The following is a 21,024-nucleotide window of genomic DNA, read 5'->3' on the forward strand; positions in this document are numbered from 1 at the left end:
TCCAAAATGACTCAGTTGTCCTTCAAAAGATTTTAGAATATAAGGTCTCACAAAAACTTCAAACTGCAAATTAAGCTTTTGATCCAATGCATATCCATAACAGTATATACATGTAGAAGCAATTGGAAGTCCATCACAACTATTTCAATGTGAAATCATTCACATACACTGTATGCAATAAATGCATCTTTCTCAGCAGAAAAGAAAAGAAAAGAAAAAATGACGACAAAAAACCTAGTTTTAACACAACCCACATAAATTAAAAGAGCCTTCAGGCTAGCCGAATCTGTTCGCCCCTTCTAACCCACCATGTGATAATCCAGACCATACATCTAGAAGTTCCCACCATAGATGATTCCTGGGCGAGTTGTAATACTTTCTCCTCCTAACAATAAGAGTAGTTGTATTTGAGTAACTTATTTTATAGTTGATGCATCAGTTCGGAGAGGAGAGTTGGGCCGAACTTTCAACGGAGAAGGGAAGATGGGCCGCTCGTCCTTATTACCGTATTGTTTTGCAATTACAGGACGGACGTCATCAGCATCAACCAGGGTCTCTAGGAAGGGAATTAAAGAAATTAGTGCACGATCTGAAGGGTCATCAAACCAACTCTTGATAGGGATCCCGTTATTCACTTGTAACCGAAAAACCTGAAGCAGTAACATGAGAACAATGCTTAGTATTCAGAATCTAGTCTTTCAAAAAAGAAGGGTTCACCGGTACATATGTCAAGACCATAGGATTAGTTTTACGTTTTAATTGTTGGTATAGGATTCAATCTACTACTCAAGAGATAGTGCTCTATAACCACCATGCTGTGGTGCCTGCTTGATCCACCATGTAGAGATGTGTGTGTCGGACACAGATACATCAGATATGACTATTACTAGAAGGCCAATTACCAGCATGTAGAATATATCGAAATATCAGGATCCGTTTGGGTAGTGGATCCTACAAAATCATGATTTAGTCTAATCCTGTTTTAGGCAGGCCCCATGCCCTCCATGTCAGATTCGTGGCACTAAAATGGTTCTTTCCTCCACATAAAGGCAATTACTGAAGTTTTAGAAAAAAAAAAACACCACTAATTGCAATTATGTGGGGGAAAGCTCCACTTTAGTGCAGCGAATCCAACATGGAGGGCATGGGGACTGCAAAATCAGGATTAGACTAAATCCCAATTATGCGGAATCCCCTAACCAAAAGGGCCCTGATTTTTTTTGCAGTATATTATAATCATTCATGAATAGAAGTATCCCAAAATTGTAGTAATTCAAAAAGAACTATAGTACCTGCGGGGAATTATCAATTATAGCAACTTTTGCTAGGTCAAGTCCCAACACCGTCAAATCTTTCATATAGATACCATCTGAAAATACACATGACTCTCGATAAAGACGCCGAGAAATAAGCTTCTTGTCTGGATCCAGCATATTTAGTAGCTGTTCAGCATAGATGCTTTGACTAGCTGTGAAGACGATAATTTCAAACATCTCTGCCACTCTCTCCAAGAATATCTGAAGGTAGGGTCTCTGACGTACAAACACGGTGTGCTCTTTCATATTGAAATATACAGGAAAGGTGAAGTCTGCATCCTCACAATGGTCCAGCATAGAGTGGACAAGCGTTTCTATGTAAAAACAAGAACCAGCATGCCAAAACTTCAGTAACATTCAACCATCTGTATGGTTGTACCACTAATATAGACCACTACAAATGATAATATAATGGAAGCCGCTCAATAAAATAGAACGCCATTGATGGAGAAAATAAATATTCAACTGATTACAAAGAAACGATTGCAAAAATAGTTCATTATTCCACTTTGCGCTCATCCGAAAGAAATAAAGCTTCAAATTTTAATATTGGGTTCCGAGTGATCATGCAGTTTATATTGATAAAGTCTGAAGTCCAACATGTTGGACCATAAGTTACTGTCCACCCCGAGGTATTCAATAATGGTAATGCTGGCCATAACAGCCACCGCTGTAACCATCATGAAACGGGCCATAACAGCCATTATGGCTTTTTCTCTCTTCTTTTTCTTCTTTTTTTCTTTCTTTCTTTCTTTTTTTTATCTTTTTCTTTTTCTTTTCTTTCTTTCTTTCTTTTTTTCTTTTCTTTTCTTTTTTTCTTTTTTTTCTTTTTTTTTTTCTTTTTTTTTTTTTGAGAAAACCTGTATCGGTTACGCCTGTTACACAAGTGTTTTTTAATACCTTGGTCCACCCAGCCGTTAACTTCCAACATCTTGTGTATGACATCCAGCCCTTCCAATAGGTTGGACGCACCATGCAGGATCAACTTGTGCACAGATCAGCCCCACCCACTCATTAGGTGGGCCAAAATTTTGAAAACAATGTATAGCTGCTGATAAACAACAAAGTACAAGAGTGGTCCACCAGATAAATTGGATCAGGCTGGTTCAGGTGGTCTTCATGATGGGGCTAATTTATTGGATGGGTCAGATGTCTGACTCACATAACAGTTGAATTATTCTTCGTGTGGACAGTAACTTATGGTCCAACTGGTTAGACATGAGACCACCTCATTTATATTTTCCCTCATATCCAGAAACATGGTCATGCAACCCAAAGAGCCAGTCACAACATGCCCAAGCTGAGATACCTCAGCACCCAAACCCCACCAACTTCATCATAGACAATGCTTTCTGAGACCACAAATCTGGAACTCCAGTAATTTCTCTTTATCTCAATCTACAATCACATGCCCTCTGAGCAATCCAAGTAACAAGCTAAAAGACTCTCTTACATCATAAAATTCAGCTTAGGGTTTGCAGGACTCAACCAAGAGGACAAAAACCAACAGAAATCAACCCCATTGGACTCAATGAGGGTTCAAGTGGATGAAGTCAGATATCTTCACCCAAAAAAATTGAAGACTTCTGAAAATAAGGGATCAGTAAACAGTAATTACAACACTTGGAGGAATCTCAGGGTGAAATCGCCCCATTTGTCTCATAAGCCCCACTGGATCCTGTGGATCCCTTGGATTCCATCCCATTGGAGAAGTTCCAAACAGCCCCCAAATTTATCTCAGGGGGGCGTTTTGCCAAGAACGTTCACCACCACGCTGATATGTCTGATCCCAAAAGTGTCAGCCCCAAGAAGATTTTCCGATTTCAGACCCATCAGTCTCTGCAACTGCATTTACAAGGTTTTTGCCAAAGTCATTGCCTCTAGGCTTGCCAAACTCCTCCCGAAATTAATTTCGTTAGAACAAGGGGCTTTCGTGAAAGGCCGATCTATTGCAGAAAGTATTGCACTGGACCAAGAAATTTTCAGAGATATCAATCGAAAGGTGCGTGGAGGGAACATCATTCTGAAATTAGATATGGAAAAGGCTTATGACAAGATTGAATGGGACTTTCTTAAGCAGGTCCTCCTCCGATTCGGCTTCAGCGCTTGCTGGATTAATATGATTGAGAAATGTTGGAATAATAGTTGGTTCTCGGTCCTCATTAATGGCGAAGGGGTTGGCTTCTTCAAGTCGTCCCGAGGTCTGCGCCAAGGTGACCCGCTTTCCCCCAGTCTATTCATCCTCGCCTCTGAAGTGCTTAGTAGAGGTTTCTCCAACCTCGTGTCTACCGAGCGCTGCTCTCCTTTCAAGCTTAAGCAAGGATGTAAGCTCGTGACCCATCAGCTCTACGCGGACGACACAGTTCTCTTTCTCAATGGTGGTAGTGCAGTGGTTAAAGCGGTGGCTGCATTCCTGGCCTCCTACCAGTCCCTCTTGGGTCAGAAGATCAACTATATGAAGAGTTGCGTTTACCATTCCTCGTCCCTCCTGTCGAGCAGATCTAGGACCATTGAGAGAATTCTGAGGATTCCTACTTCTACGGCCTCGTTTACGTACCTCGGAGTTCCGCTTGTAGCTGGCAGAATCAGGTGCTCCTTGTACTGGCCTCTTGTGGAAAAAATTGAGGCAAAAATTCAGGGTTGGTCTGCTAGGTTCCTTTCACAGGCAGGTCGTTATACTCTCATTAATCACGTGCTCTGCAGCATCCCGATCCACACAATGGCGGCCACTATGATCCCCTCCCAAGTGTTGGCAACGATAGAAGCAAAAATCGCAAACTTTTTCTGGGGATGGCATGAAGGTAAGAGGAAGTTCCATTGGCTGAGCTGAGATAAAGTGGCCCAACCAAAGCTGGAAGGTGGGTTGGGGATCAGGAGATTAAAGGAGGTCTTGAAAGCTTTCCGGCTAAAGATGGCCTGGGCGGTGGCTAACAAAAATGGCTCAAGTCTTTTGGTAGATTTTGTTCGCTCCAAATATGGATCTGGCACAACTGATTTCAACCTACCTGCGTTCGCTTCGCCACTTTGGAGACAGATTGTGAGACTTTCTCCTTTGATCGCCTCTTCTGCTCAATGGCATGTGGGGCGGGGCGATCTCAGTTTCTGGTACTGTAACTGGACGGGTCTTGGACCACTCGCTGACTGCGTCCCCCACGCTATTCCCCAGCAGCTCAATTAGCTCAAAATTCGGGAGGTGCTCCACCATGACGGGCTTCACACGAGCTCTCCCGCTGTCAGCCTCCTCCCGGTTGAGGTAGCTGAGCATATCAACGCAGGGGGCTTCTGCATCTCCGAAGAGCCTGATCAATTGTTCTGGCCACTCGACCGCACGGGCTGTTTTTCAGTTAAATCTGGTTGGAGTATCTGCAGGTCCATAGGGCAGGAAAAATCATGGGGTGAGAAGATTTGGAGTGTCTACATCCCGCCGAAAATCTCTGTTTTCATCTGGCGGCTGATCCTGGGAGCATCCCCAGTTGATGTTAAAGTCCAAAAAAAGGGCATTTCTTTGGCGCAAAATGCATATGCTGCGAAGGTCACGATGAGTTCACTGCGCAACCAGAAACTATCTCTCATCTCTTCTTATCTGGAGCACTAGCAGTAAAGGTTTGGGCAATGTTCAACACTCTATTCAATCTCCATATCCCCACTCAAGCTTTAGTCAGCGACAGGCTCAACTCATGGTGGAATGTTCAACTCCCACACATTTCATCTTCCAGATTACGTCGCATCACGCCCTGCTTGGTTTTATGGGAACTTTGGAAAGCCAGGAATGCAGCCAGGTTCGATGGGATTAGCCCCACGGTGGGCAAAGTTGTGGCTCGAGTTAAATGGTGGTTGGCAAATTTAAAGATCAACCACCCTGCCACCAGGCCCACCTCCATTTCTGTTAACTCCCTCCTCCACAGTCTAGGCATTCCGGTTAGGCCCACTGTTACTATGATGTCTCAGATTGTTAAATGGTCCAGACCAACCGCGGGATGGGTGAAGGTAAACGTGGACGGGTCAGCCCTTGGTAATCCTGGGCCCTCTGGGGGAGGCGGCATTTGCAGGGACCCAGCTGGGTCTTTCCTTTTTGCGTTCTCTCATGCGTACGGGACAGGTACAAATAACAGAGCGGAACTCCGCGCGCTGTATGATGCGATGGTTCTATGTGCGAATTTTGGTTATGATCAGATTCTGCTTGAATCAGATTCGAAATGTGTAGCTGATATCTTCAATGGGAGGTCCTCACCGACCTGGCGATGGAGATATTGGTGGACTCAGATCTCCTCTTTGAAGAACAGGTGTACCTTTGCCTTTTCCCTGATCCTGAGAGAAGGGAACGGCCCAGCTGATGGATTAGCAAAGGCAGGAGCTATGAGCCAGATTGATACGGTGTATGACAACGTGAATGCTCTCCCAAACTACATCAGGGGCCTGTACAGGTTAGATAAAATCGGCTTAGGGGCGCTCAGAAATTCCGTTAGGAGCACCACGAGTAACTCTACTAGATAGGCGGTCTTCGGGTTTTCTGGCACAAGGTGCCTGTTTTGTTGGGGTGTATATGATAGGCGTGGTCCTTATTTTTTTGTTGGGACCTGCCCAAATGTGTAGTTTCATCTTCAATTTTGAATGAATTTCTCATGGCAAGAGTCCACTTAAAAAAAAAAAAAAAAAAAAAACACCAGCCCCCAAATTGGAGATTTCTTCTACATCATTGACTTCTCCCGTAGGGAGGCTCTATCATATCTGTAGAACCATTGCTTATACATCTAATCATCCGATGAGCATGTTCCCACGTAAAAATAAAAATAAATCAAATGAACAGATCAAAATCAACATATATGATGCAAAAGAAAGTCCTTTTTGCAGAAAAGATCAAAATCAACATATACCTCGTTTCAACACTTGAGGTCTTGGTATCGATCCCTAGTGGGGGTGGCTAACAGTGCATGTACTGACAGGTGGTGTGTACTAACAAGCTAACAAAAAAAAAAGTCCTTTTTGCAAAAGGCACAAATAAGAAACCAAGAACAAAATAAAACTAAAATATTAGATGTGTAATGTTTGGAGACATAAGAACCACATTAGATAAAATGCACCAACATAGAGATACAAAAGCTGAAACAATAATAATTCATGACTCTAATAAATGACAAGAACAATAGAGGACAGACTGAATGATATAAAATTACTTTTCCAAAAAATAAGGTATAAAATCAAATGGCAGACAGCAAAAACTTGAGGTAAACTTCCTTACCATCCAGGTCAAGTACTAAGGTGATAGGCTTCCTTTTCCGTGATTCCTTTGGTAACAATACAGGCCGAAGAGACGGAACCACCTCAGACAGGTCTGGTAAGTTTCTAATGAATATATGAGGATCGAAGCCATCTGCTTCATCCGGGTCTCCAGAATCACAACTGACGCCAGATTCCTCATTGGATGGCTTCACCTGCTGCATTGCAAGATACAAGCATGCATTATCAGAGTTCATGGCAGCTTCTTCAAATGATTCCCCATCAAGGAAATTGCTTGTTTCAACAGCTTCCTCAAGGAAAGGCAGTATCATGTATCCCTCCGCCGTATCGAATATCGTATCAGGATTAGTATATCCATAATCAGGAAAGAGATCAGCTGTTGTCATATCATCAAGTCCTGTAATTTCATCAAAGGATAAACTAGCAACATTTGTGTCAGAGATGTAGACATCGGATACGTTGCAAGTTAGATAATCACTGGAAGAACTATTGCCGCCATCATCACTGTCGTCAGTGGCCCCATAAAGCCCAGGGTGTTCTTTATTTACAGCTGCAAAACAGGAAAACAAGAGATAAATAAGAGAGGTTTCACAACGGACGATAAAAGACCTTTTATGAAAACTGTGGTCAGAGTACTTTTGGATGACTTTTTTGGAAGTGATGCACATGAAGAACAAAAGCAAATGGAAGAGGCAACATGGCTATTGAAAATAAGTAAGAGACGACAATGCCAGAACAATATCTAAATGAAATTGAAGAACAGTGTCCATTTTCATGTCTATTATTGGAGAAAACAGGCAGTGAAAACAGTTAAAAATTATTAAAGACTGTTGGATTTGAGTTAGAATGATGTATCGGTGCAGGCAAACATAATCTAGACTTAGAACTTGGTGGTACAAGATTTATTCCGAACTCGTGAAACTGGGAGATCTAGACAGTGATCTCATTCATGTTCCTAAAAACAAGTGAAATACTTGATAGATCCAGTATGAATAGTCTTATTTATCATCTATTTTCCATAACAGTTTCCTTCTGATTTCAGGGTTCTTAAGCTTCCATATAAAAGTAAACATCTACCATAACAGGTAAGCTCCTCTTGGAGTATTCCAACACATTGCCTTGACATTCACTTCCACAAAGTTGGTGACGTCATGAGTGAATATATGTGTGATTTAAACCAAGTAAAATGGCAAATCAATGCCAATTGAAGGTAACTGCAAATTCGAATAACAAGAAATGAGAAACAAAACTTAGAACTACAGCGTCAAAACCAACTCTCGACAAAGAGACATGGTGCAATGCTCAGCCTGCAAGTTACTGCAGTGTAGTCAGGTTTTCAGTTTGTAGAAGTGGAGCCCATGGTCCAGATATCCTAATTGATCACATGAGTAGCCCCACACCAATGGACCATGTGCCAAAAGTCACCTACATTGGAAAATTCTAACCCTTCAATTGAAGGCCAGAACATAAACACATCCCAAATAAAATACATCAAGAACCACATTCAACAAAAAGAGTCCAAAGATTCAATAGTTTGGATCTTCAAATCTGGGTCTACTGTTTGGATGGTGCATCCTTGAAGAGAGCCATCATATCAAAGGTTCGGATTGCTGAACCATGGGCTCCACCTGGACAAACTGAAAACTTGAGAGTATCACATAAGCTCCTGGGCAGAGCATTGTAAGGCACATCTTTGACAAAAGCAAAGAAAAGACAGATATTATTGCTGGACACGCGAGTTGGGACTACTAGTAAGGAGAGTACAAGCATGTAGTTATATGTGTCACTTTTCATCATAAACAGTTGTCTGCTTGGCATTCAAGTGCTTTATTTTTATTTTCTTTTTCTTTTTCTTTTTTTCTCAAACTTGTGAGAGGACGCTATATCATGATTCCAACATATTTGTGGCATGCATATCCTCAACATTCAGAGTAAAAATATCAGGTTTTCACACATAAACCGTAATCTTGACATGCACAAAATTCCCTTCAATGCAGCTAGAAATATAGAGAATGGCAAACCCAATAGCCTGATATTGCATTGCATAAGCAACAACATGGCTAGGCATACCTGCACTAATATCATTTATTGGGTTACAGTGTGCTTCATTGGGCTCAAATATGGGTGAGAAGAGTGTCCCTGAGATAGATGGGCATGTGGCTGGAAGAGACCCCTGAAACACAATGAATAAATTTCAGATTCCTCCAAATAATAAATAAAACGAAAGAAAGTAATTTAACCTTAAATTATGTGACCTAACAACAAAGAGGGGTCAGGAATCACTATGAAAGTGAAGAAAAAAAGGTCCATAATATGAATGTTTGGCAAGTTCATATGGTTGTCATTGTGCATCATGCAGCTGAAAAGCATAAAAAATTAATATTTTGAGTGATTGTTTCAATTTTGAGTGTCTTGGACAATGACCCCTCTCCCTGACCATCGGCAGAGTGCATAAGAGAGTTTTCTTCTTGACTTGTGAGAAATTAAACATACTATAATAATAATAATAATAAATTGCTGTAACTTGGCAATCCCCAATGATTTTCAGGAGCTCAAATTGGCCCAGCATTGAGAGATTCCTTCACAAAAGTAAGACTAGTCATGGTTGTCGGTGTGCATCACCTAGCTGAAAGGCGCAAAAAATATAACATTTTAAGGTTTGAACGACCGTTTCAAGATTGTGTTCCCTGGAAAAAGGCCACTTTGCCGAACTATCCAAGGAGTGCATTAGAGACTTTTATTCCAAACTCATATAAAACCTGAACATTCTCTACTCACCACAATTGTTGTCAGCAATTTGGCAATACACCAAGGAAATTCTAGAGCTCGCATTGGCCCAACATTGAGAGAGTCCACAATGAAAACAAAACGAAAACTTACCATTGATCAGAATGTAAAACCGACTAGGCAGAGATAAGAGTCTTGGAGTTTTTTATTTTTTTTAAAGTCTTGGAGACTTACAAACTATAAGTCTACAACCAGGAACATTTCAAATGCATTTTAAAGTTTGAATCTTAATTTGTGTCTAGATATTGACCTCTAAATCATGATTAACAAAAAATGTGGCATATACACTGGTTGTGCAAATGTGCACTCGAATAACTGCAAACTGCGTGATGGTATATTGAAAGGTTCAAAATACAAAGTGATATTTCGCACAACATTGTAGAGGTGGCATCCTTAATAGGTGTGTTTGAGGAACAAAACAGGTAAGACCAAGATAATAGAAGCAAAATCAACTTTCATTGTAATTGTGATAAACAAACATGGAAGCATATATTACTATGACAGCATGTATGAGAAGGAGCTGAACAAGATGGTATTCGGTAGGAAATAAAATTAATGTCTTACCGATTTTACAACATACAAGGAATCAAATAAAGACAACGAAGAGTTTTGAGCTCCAGCTGACAACTCTTGGAGGTCATTGTCTTCAGTGCTTTCAGTGTCCTGACCAGATACTTCAACTTTGGAAGCTGCTGCAGGAAGTAGAAGAATTAGCTATTGTTGAACAATAAGAAATTTAACAGGACACGTTTTGCTTTGTGCCAGTAGTTTAAGTCATGACCACAGATATTACGAGATGTCTTGATGCTAACACAGATACATACAGGGAGGAGATTCAGTCAATGTCCCATTTTCTATATAGTGAATGTGGCATGTGTAGATGATCAGAACTGTTCATTCATCAGTGACCACCATGAATATGTAATAGACAATTATCTAATCGGACAATCTGAACCATTCAAATAGTGTCGTACCACTTGAATTTGGTGTATGATTCTTGTATGCCATTTTTGCATGGTTAAGATTGTCCGATCATTGTATTTTTGGTCTATGGTCTCTGAGTGAAGTCTTGTCATGCGGGAACATTTTGAATTAATCAATACAAATGCAAGGCATTTGGTATAAACTTGCAAGGACAAAAATACTGTCTTCTGAGTTGCGTTGGATCTTCTCTCAAATATACAAGCATACATATTGTTAAATGTCAATGAAACTAGTATTTGTCGCGAAGGTGTATTTATTAAACAGAAAAGTAAGATCGAAACTAACAGCATAATACTGAAACAGCCAAATTAACCAAGAAATAACTTCTTTATCTACCCAAGACCTCTTTTAAGTTTTAACACTCGTTGATGAAGATGTGAATACACAAAACATTGCTTAACTTGGGTAGCTAACAGCAGAGCTGCTCACCTTCCTGATGATTTTCAATGGAACTGTCCAGCTTTGCTGCCTGTTCAGATAATTTTACTTGAAACCGCGGGCTTTTGGTTATTTTGGTTGACTGGCGACACACATGAAGGCCATGTCCTTCTGTTAATTGACCCATGTTCGGCTTTCCCTTCATGTGTAACGCCGGCACATGATCAATACTTGTGGCTGCACCGCTATCAATATTGAGAATGGCAATGAAAAAACATGTATGTACACATTTCCATAAAGCTGCAGCAGAAATTCAACCCAAGTAATCTAGGTAAAGATAAAGATAAGAAGTCAAATGACTACAGCTAAACAAGCACAACAGATATTAAATAAAAAATAAAATATATATTTATAAAAATAAAATAAAATAATAAAATAATAATAATTCTTATTATTATTATTATTGTTATTAAATATTTTTATTTAAAAAATAAAAATAAAAAATAAAAAATAAAAACAGAAATTATGCACCTTAACATTCAAACAATGCAAACCGGTAGAGAGACGAGGTGCAAGTGAGGTCAAAAGAAAAATTGCTACCAGTTCAGTTTCGAACAGAGGAATTATATGATTTGCGACCTGAGAATATACACAAAATATTCGGTTTTCAGTTTGTAAAAGTGGGGCCCGTCTATCAGTGATCCAGACCTTTGGTCTGATGCGACACACTGTGGATGGACCATTCCCAAAAACCTCTCGAACCATCAATCTTGGACCCTTAGAATGTGGATGGTTGTTGTGTTTCTCCTTTCGACCGTCCATTTTTGGGTCACCAAATAACTGAAAGGTTCAAATTGTGCTATCAAGGATACTCAGGGCATAATCCATACATGGTGGGACCCAACAGGCCAATAGTCCAGATCATTGAACCATGGGCCCCACTTGTGCGGCTGTGCATATCCCAGGGCAACTCAAAAATTGGAAGTGCACCAGAGAATTTATAGAAATAAAAACTAAAAAACCATACTCAATTCACCCAACAACACACAAACCCAGAAACCCAAACCACCTCCCCCAATTGAGAGATGAATCAAACTCAAGACCCCAAAACCCAAGATCTCTAAAACTATAATAAGAAATTCAAAACAATATTTTTTTTAAAAAAAAGACATAAAACACAAAACCCAAATCAACCGAACCTAATTTAGAAGGGGGGTAAAAAAAAAAAAAACAATTCTCCAAACAACTCGCAAGCTAAAGAGGAAATCTAACACAAAAACCAAACCAAAGAACTACAATAACTGAGAAAACGATGAACACAATACCAAAACCATCCGAATAACGGAAAGATTTTTTTTTTAAATGAAAAATTCACAAAACCCAAATCACTAAACCGAATTAAAAGAAACCCAATTCACCAAACTACGATTTGAAGCACATCAGGGGAGCCAAACAAGAAACAAAGATCACAAAAGACTCCAGACGCCATTAGAACAGCCAATTTCAGTAGGGGGAAAAAAAAAAAGCGTAAATAAGAAAGAGAGAAGAACATGTAACAAACCAAAGAGATAATAGCAGCAACAAACAGAGAAGAGTTCCAGAAGAATCTCTGAATATAGCTGCACCAACTCTCTCTCAGAAGGAGAGGGAGAAAAAAACGAAACATGATCGAAGCGAGACCCTCCAACTTCCACTTTCACACGGAGACTTGTCCAATTTCCCACGATATCCACGAACGGTTCTGATCTGAATTCATCTGATCACTTTTGACCAATAGAATCGTGCCACGTTTGCGTTTACTGTCATGGTCGTGTGTCACGTAGGCACATGACTGACTCGCGGAAAGAAGGAAAAGAAAGGCGTGTGAGAAGATTGTTATGATAGGCGACTCTGGTCTTCGCACCGGACACGGATTGCGTCCTACGCCTGCCCGTCTCCAGCTGGGAACGGACAGAAGCTTTGAGTGGCCACCGTGATGTATGTTTCTTATCCACACCGTCCATCCATTATTTCGTATCATTTTAAGATGAAATACCAAAAATTAGATAGATCCAAGCTCAAGTGGACCACACCATGGGAAGCAGCAGTGATACTGATTCTCACGGTTGAAAAATTTATAGGGCCCAACGTGATGTTTATTTTCCATCTAAACTTTTCATAAAGTTAAATAGACCTGGATGAATATAAAACACAAATATCAGCTCCATCCAAAACTTCTGTGGCCCCCAAGAAGTTTTGAACGGTAAGAGTTTAGTCTTCTTGAGCCTTGGATCTGCCTTATTTTTAGGCTTATACCCTAAAATGTTACAAAAATATTGGATGGACGGTGTGGATAATATCCATACATCACTGTGGTCACTCAAAGCTGCTGCCCGTTCCCAGCTGGAGACGGGCAGGGGTAGGACGCAATCCGCGTCCCTTCGCACCATTGGGAGCGGTTTAGATACGGCCTCCGCCTCACCCAATACGGTGCGGCCCTTACCATGGGGCCACCTTGATGTATGTATTCTATATTCACACCGTCCATCCGTTTTTCCAGATTATTTCATGATAGTAACCCAAAAATGAAGAAGATTCAAGTCTAAGGTGGACCATACTATAGGAAATAATAGTGACTGAATCCTCTACCGTTAAAAACTTCCTAGGGCCTACTCTAATGTTTCCTTGATGTTTATTTACCATCCAACCTGTTGATAAGGTCACATAAACCTGGATGAAGTGAAAAAACAAGTATCAGATTGATCTAAAACTTATGTGGCTCATTAACGGTCAATCACGACCGTCTCCAATGGTTGGATCTGCATAAAATACATACATCAACCGTCTTGGGTGAGGACGGGCCGTATCTAATCTGCTACCGTACCATTGACGTGGATTTTCGATTACGCTAAGTGGGCCCACTTTTCAAAATCGGTTACCGTTCGTTAGTTTTATGCGTCTGAAATGTTTTTGATAGGGCAGTTTTAACCTTCGGATTTGTAGCTGACGGCTGAGATTTAAAAAAATAAAATGGTATAAGCGTCAACTGAATAAAGTCTGCTGCACGGTTCATCCACGGTGCGACACAAAAGACCGATGTTCCCCGTAGCAGAAGCGGATTGACCTCATGGTGTGTTGACGTCACTAATTTCTGTGGGGCCATCATGAAGTATGTGTTATATCTACACCGTACATTCATTATGTGAGATCATTTTAAGGGTTGAATTAAAAAATAAGGTAGATCCAAAGCTAAAGTGGACCACACCACAGGAAGCAGATGGACAATGATGTCTACCAATAAAACTTTTTTATGGCCCACCGTGATCTTTATTTGCCATCCAACCTATTCATAATCGCACTCAGATAAGGATGAAACGACGACACAAGTATAAGCTTAATCCAAAACTTTGAAGTTGTCAATGGTAAGCATTCAATCACATTTGCTTTCTATTGTGTGGTCAGCTTGAATTTTGGAACTACATCAACTTGAATTTTGGAACTACATCATGTTTGGGATCATCTTATAAAGTAATCTCACAAAATAGATGAACGGTGTGGATATAGCACACACATCGTGATTGGGCTCACAGGACTTGGTGACGTCAACACATCACGGAACGTGTGTCACAGCACGCAATCCGCTTCCGTCAAAGAAGATGGACCTACTTGTCAGAGTCACACCAGCTATATAGGCGTTGTATTGACGTCAGCAAGTTCCGTGGGCCAGATCATGAGGTATGTGTTATATCCAAACCCTCCATTTGCGGAGCTCGTCTTAAGGCTTGAGAAGAAAAATAAGACAAATCTAATTATCAAGTGGACCACACTACAAAAAGCAGTGGGAGATTGAACATCTACCATTGCAACCCTTTTCGGGGTCAGAGAAGTTTGGGATCAATATGAAATTTGTTTTTCCTCTCCATCTAGGTCTTTTTGACCTTATGAACAGTTTGGATGGAAAAATAATTATTGTGGGCCCTATGAATTTTTTAATGGTGAAATTCATTATCTCCGCTGCTATTTGTGGTGTGGTCCAGGTGATCTTTGGATATGATTCATTTTTTTCATTATGCTCTAAAATGATATATAAAAATAGATGAACAGTATAGATATAATAAATACATAACTGTGGAGCCCATGTAACTTTGATCTCCTTTCAACCGTCCATATAAGTGGAGCTTGAGGAGTGCATCAGACCAAGTCGAATCAGATTGTGCCTAATCTGATTATGTTCGAGATCTAAATAGACTGACCCGAACTCGTTCCGATCCGGGGCCGGATCTGGGACATGCCATCCGATCAGATCCGACACCTTATTGACCTAACCCGAATTGAGTCCGACTCGGCCAGGGAAACCGAGTCAGATTGGATTAGGTACGATATTGATCAGATTTTTTAATGGTGAAAATCATTATCCTCGTTGTGATTTTCGATGTGATCCGTTTGAGCTTCAAATATGATTCATTTTTTTACCGAATGCTCTAAAATGATTATGAAAAACGGTTAAACGGTATGGATATAATAAATACATCATTGTGGGGCCCATGTTGAATTCGTTTGAACTGTCCGTACAACACTCGACGTTGAAAAGTTACAGTTGTTTACAGCTGTGAATGGCATCAGTGGGACTGTCTCATGCGTTGGTAGTACACAGTATTGACGTCACGTTAGCAAGTTAGGTGGGTCTAATCATGGTATATGTGTTATATCAAAACTGTCCATCCATTTTTCGAGCTTATTTTATGGCTTGAGACGAAAAATAAGATAAATCTAACTATTAAGTGGGCCACACTGAAAGAAGCAGTGAATACTAAACATCTATTATCAAAACCCTTTTTAGGTCGCCTTTTTTTGTATAATGCTTTAAATTAATCTGTAAATATATGTGAACGGTGTAGATATAATAAAAACATCACTATGGGGCCATATAATGTTGATCTCCTTTAAATAGAGTAGCATCGTCTTGGCACGACACGTACCTACACCTAGGTTGAAAGCCAGCCATGTAGTAGCTGTGTGCAGTGCGCGGTACACAGCAAATCATTTTGCTATTGTACACAACAATCTCAGCTGGGGCCCACCTTGAATGCATGTGATGTATCCACGCCGTCCATTCATTTTTGCATATCATTTTAGTGGTTGAACCCAAAATTGATGTATATCCAAAGCTCCAGCGGACCATACCACAGAAAAAGGTAGAAGTATCAAAAGAACTACTCCAGATCGGGTAGGATCGGATCTGTCCGGATCCATTCGGATTGGTTTTCGGGTCGGGTCGGGTCGGATCAGGGCCAATCCGAATTTGACCCGAAAAGATTTCAGATCTGGATGGGGCCACCCGATCAGCACCGATCCACACCGTCGGATCGGTTCTGATCGGGTCTAATCGGGTCGGATCCACCGGATCAAGTCTATTTTGCCCAGCTCTAACAGCGGCTATATAGTTGGTGTGTGGTACACCAGCCAATCCGCTTCCAATTAGGTGAGACCCCTGACTGTGGCCCATGTATTTATTTTGTATTTATCGGGTGGACCACACTATAGGAAAAGAAGGTAATTGATCAGTAATGGCCAGAAAAGTTTTAAATGGAGGTTATATTTGTTATTTTCCTTCATCCATGCTTATGTAACCCTCTCAATAGATTAGACGACAAATAAGCACTACAAAATATTAAGGTACGGCTAAGAAGCTTTTAATGGTAGAGCGTTGAATCACCCTGTAGGGTCCACCTGGTAATGGGATTTGCTTCATTTTTAGAACAATATTATAAAATAATTTTTTTGAGAAAAAAGATAAACATCATTGATACAGAATACATACTTCAAGATGGGCCGCCGCACAGACGGAGGATAGGGAAAACTGAAGAGAGAGTTTTCTGCTGGCGAAATATTCCTGAGAATTACCTTGACATTTATATGCCATATAAACTGTTTATAAAGTTATTACCACTCGGATGAAGAGAAAACACCAACAACTTCGCCTGTATAAAACTTTGTGGCAATACGAACGTTTAAAACGGTGGCCACTGAGTCTACACTGTTTTCCCTCGTGCAGGCCAACTTGAGTTTTGGATACACTTCGTAAAATGAGCTCAAAAACGGATGTACGGTGTGTCATTAATACAAACATCACGGGTGGCACCTAACTAGCATCCAGCACAGGAACTTTCCGGAAAAGGCTTTTGCAAGGAAATCCGCGTCCTATAAAAGCTACGTGCCCGACCATGATACATGTGTTTTGTCACTACCGTCCATTCATTTTTTTCAGCTGGTCTTAGGGAATGAGCCAAAAAATTGGAAAGGTTAAAATCTCCGATGGACCACACCACAAAAACAGCGGGATTGTATGTTTCTTGTTGAAAACTTTTCACATGCTAGAGTTTTGGAAGAAGCTAATATTTGCGTTTTCCTTTCATGCATGTGCGTGACCTTATTAACCAGTTAGATGGTAAATAAACATTACAGTAGCCTTATAAGATTTTTAACAGTGGACGTTCAATGACCACCGTTTCATGTGATATGCTCCACCTGAGATTTGAATCCGCCTCATTTTTTTTTTTATCATGAAAAATAAACATGGGCCCACGTAGTTTTTAGATAAGGTAGGTGGCTGGTGGAGGAATCACTGACCAGACCGCGTCAAGAGTCCTCACAACACCAGTTTCACGGGACGCGGTTTGGCCAGCGACATCAGGAAGCGGTTTGGCTAGTGACACCAACATCAGCCAGCTAGCCCCGTCAAAGTTATGTAGGCCCCATCATGTGGCATGTGTTTTATCCACGAAGTTCATTCATTTTTCTGGCTCATTTCAAGGCATTAAACAAGAAAAGTGGAAGATTTAAATTTTAAGTAGACCACACCACAAAAAAGATTGGGGATTTTAAATTACCATTGAAAACCTTTTGTGTCAAGGAAGTTTTGGATCAAGCTTATATTTGTGTTTTCCCTTCGTCTGGGTTTATTTAAACTTATCAACAAGTTGGACGGAAACTAAACATTACAGTAGACCTTAAGGAAGTTTTTAATGGCGGACACTCAATGAACGTTGTTTCCTGTGGTGTGGTCCACCTAAGAATCTGATCTGGCTCATTTTTTAGTTCATGCCCTAAAATGAGCTAGAAATATGGATGTATGACAAGGATACAACACATACATCGTGGTGGGGAGGGTCGCCAACCCATGTCCTCCTTTAAGCAGCTCGTAAAACAATCGGGCTATGTGGGCCCACCATTTTTGTCTTTGACATTTTATCCATCCTATATGTGTATCCGGCCTTGGGGATAAAACCAGCTGGATTCAAAACTCAGGTGGGCCACACCACAGGGAACAATGGAGAGAATATAGGCATCATAGATTTGTGTGTGGGTCCCACCATCTTTTTAACTAATTGATTTTCTACTCTGAATTTATATGCCTTTAATGCATTAAATACCTCATCTTTAAATTTTAGCAAGTATACATACACATATATTGAACAATCATGTATGAACGTTAAAAGTACTCCTTATCTCCTACGATAAGAACGACATTTAATACTTCACGTTTATCATTCTCATTATCATTGTATGAGATTAAGACATTCTTAACCATGAGCCTTATGATACTATAACTTATATGTGCTAACCTGCCATGCCATAAGATTACAAATTCAACCATATAAGCAAAATTCTTTTCATTTAGTGAAAACCTAGTCATCCCATTACAAGCATATCCATTTTCCTACAGAATTCTCATTTTTGAACAAGATCAACTTGTTTGATTCATACACAACCCTTATCCCGGTTTTGCTCAAAAGATCCCCTGAGACTAAGTTCAACTTTATGCCTGAGACGTACGGTACATTGGTCAAGATTACCTTCTTTTTAGAGGTAAATATTAGTTTCAAGGTTCCTTTACCGATGACCTTCAATCGACCTTCATTTCTCATTTAAACCTCTTGACCATTGGTCATGTTTTCATAGTTTTTAAAGGCAAATATATCATTACATACATGGATTATTACACCTGTATCATACCACCAATCGGGGACTTTCTCTTGAACTATGTTTACTTCCATAACCATCGTTACGGTATTATCGTCTACTGCATTAATCACTTTCTTAGGCTTTTTATGGTCCCTACATACTCGGGCAAAATGTTTGGTTTTGCCACAGTTATAGAAATGACCATTGGGTTTATCGTTTTTCTTCTTTTAAGTTTTCTTGAATTTCTGTTAATCTTTGTTGGATTTTAGGGATTCATTCTTCTCAGAGTTGTTATTTTGGGATAATTTTTCTACTACATTCACCTTTGATGAGAATGCACTATTGGCATCATCCCTCTTATATTGGTTGCGAGATTCTTCCTTAATACAAAGATGTTTTTAGGTTTGTTACATGGTGAACTCTTCTGATTTATATAATAGCTTATTCATGTAGTCTTTCCAACTTGGAGGCAGTTTGGCTACACTAGTCCTGACTTGGAAAGATTTGAGTAAGTTGATCACCTTTATTTTATTTACGATTAATTGTAATTCACAAATTTGGGCCACTAGAGGCTTATTGTCAGTTATCATCAAATCGAAGTACCTAGCGATTAGAAATTTATGTGGTCATTCTTCATCGGCCTTATACTTATATTCAAATGTATTTTAAAATTCTTTTGTTGAATTTGTACTTGTGTACATGTCGTACAACCGATTAGAAAGTGCACTGAGAATGTGACAGCGACATAGCAGTTCGTCCTCTTGTTATTTGATTCTAGCAGCGATATATTCCGGAGTGTCGTTGTCGTTGTCAATTGCCTCTGGTAAAGGCTGTAAATTGTAACACCCAGAAATTCGACACCCGAGTACATACACTTCGATCCCGAGTTCCCAAGTGTTAACTTAATAAAATGCACATGCATTTTCATTCTAATTCACATTAAGTCTGCACATGAATAATTAGAGTTGCGCAATTCAGCTTAGCGGAACCAAAGCGATGCAGAGTTAATAAAGATTAATAAATATAGGGCAAACAGTCAAAGTACAATTGAAAAGTGATGTCCGCCCTAATGAGGATTGTACAAGCCACATATACATATCTAAGAGTTAAAGTGTAAAGTTTTCAATTTATTCCAAATCTTCCAGAACATAACGGTGGTGGCGCAAACCGATCTAAGCCTACCCCCCCCCCCCGAAGGCCTCGATAGAACTTGCATCAATAATATGCCTGGTTGGTGTTTTAAAACACCGTCCCAGGTGAGAGTGAGTAGTTAACTCAGTGGTTCCATTAGTTCTAAGTTACACATACTATCGACATAATTAGCGTGGTTGATGATAAACAAGAAATCAAACAATTCCTAAATACTCGTCTGATGTGCATATGAAGATATGACATGATGCATGCCCTTTCCAAACAACACTCCCTCACACGCAACTCCGACCACATGTTTTGCAAATGACAACACTTCCTTATCACGCGACAACCACGCCTGTTCGCCACATTTTAAGCTAATGCAATGCGGTGAATGATCATGTTAGCCGAGTAATTATTAAGTTCAATTCATCCAGCATATTAACGAAGCTAGGATACTGACGTTATATCACAAGTCCTTATCCGGATCACGTGGCTCGTTGCCGCACGTAGTGACTCCTTACCAGTGTTCCTTGATCCAAATTTAGGTATCACTCGTTTATATCACAAATCAGTAATTCTAAAAATACGGTATGATACCTAAATATATGAGGACCAACTCGGCATAAATCATCACCCAATACCGGGTATGATCACTCAGTTCCCAAGTGCGGGCTTGTTACACAAAACCAAAAACACATAAAGGAAAGGGCTCGTCACTTAATTCGATTCACGCCCGGGTCATTCGAACGGTACTCTAGCACGCAACCATCAGCCGGGTAATTTGACAGGGGTCATTCAAACAATGGTCTATCACCTCCATCAGTGCTCACTGGTCACTATGGGGAGGCTCGTCACCCCAGCATAGGCCGACAGCTCGGACAGGATGTCTCATACCACCATACCCGGCTCATAAGTCTTAGTGGGATCGTATTGCACTAACGATTATGAATGGACACATCCGTTGGGAACGGGGTATCCTAGATTCCATTTAATCGTGTCATACATTATGAACATACATGATCAGTCGGCTAGTGGACTAATTTGATTAACCTGGGAGAACCACGACACAACCAACATTAGGTGCAAACAGCCCGTGTAGTCCAGCTACTGTCAGTTGTCCATATTCAACCCGGGTCGATCGAACAAGCCTAGGGTAGTCGCTCTAACTCGAGCCACCCCTTGGTTTGAGCGATTTACCGACTGACCCAACATTGTAAGCAACCTAGTCATCACTACAAACTTA

The 21,024-nt window shown here is 40.4% G+C and overlaps 1 protein-coding gene across 1 annotated transcript; it reads right to left on the reverse strand.

Moving 5' to 3' along the window:
- Positions 1 to 64: 64 nt before the first annotated feature.
- On the reverse strand, positions 65 to 12,461 carry LOC131245612 (uncharacterized). Its single transcript, XM_058245185.1, has 7 exons — positions 12,265 to 12,461; positions 10,755 to 11,003; positions 9,906 to 10,033; positions 8,625 to 8,727; positions 6,556 to 7,104; positions 1,293 to 1,630; positions 65 to 650 (listed from the first exon to the last, which is right to left on the reverse strand). The coding sequence occupies exons 2-7, from the start codon at positions 10,906 to 10,908 to the stop codon at positions 417 to 419; spliced, it is 1,506 nt and encodes a 501-aa protein (XP_058101168.1). The 5' UTR covers positions 10,909 to 11,003; positions 12,265 to 12,461; the 3' UTR covers positions 65 to 416.
- Positions 12,462 to 21,024: the final 8,563 nt, after the last annotated feature.

The sequence above is a fragment of the Magnolia sinica genome, chromosome 5 (genome assembly GCF_029962835.1).
Source record: "Magnolia sinica isolate HGM2019 chromosome 5, MsV1, whole genome shotgun sequence".
NCBI classification, from domain to species: Eukaryota; Viridiplantae; Streptophyta; class Magnoliopsida; order Magnoliales; family Magnoliaceae; genus Magnolia; species Magnolia sinica.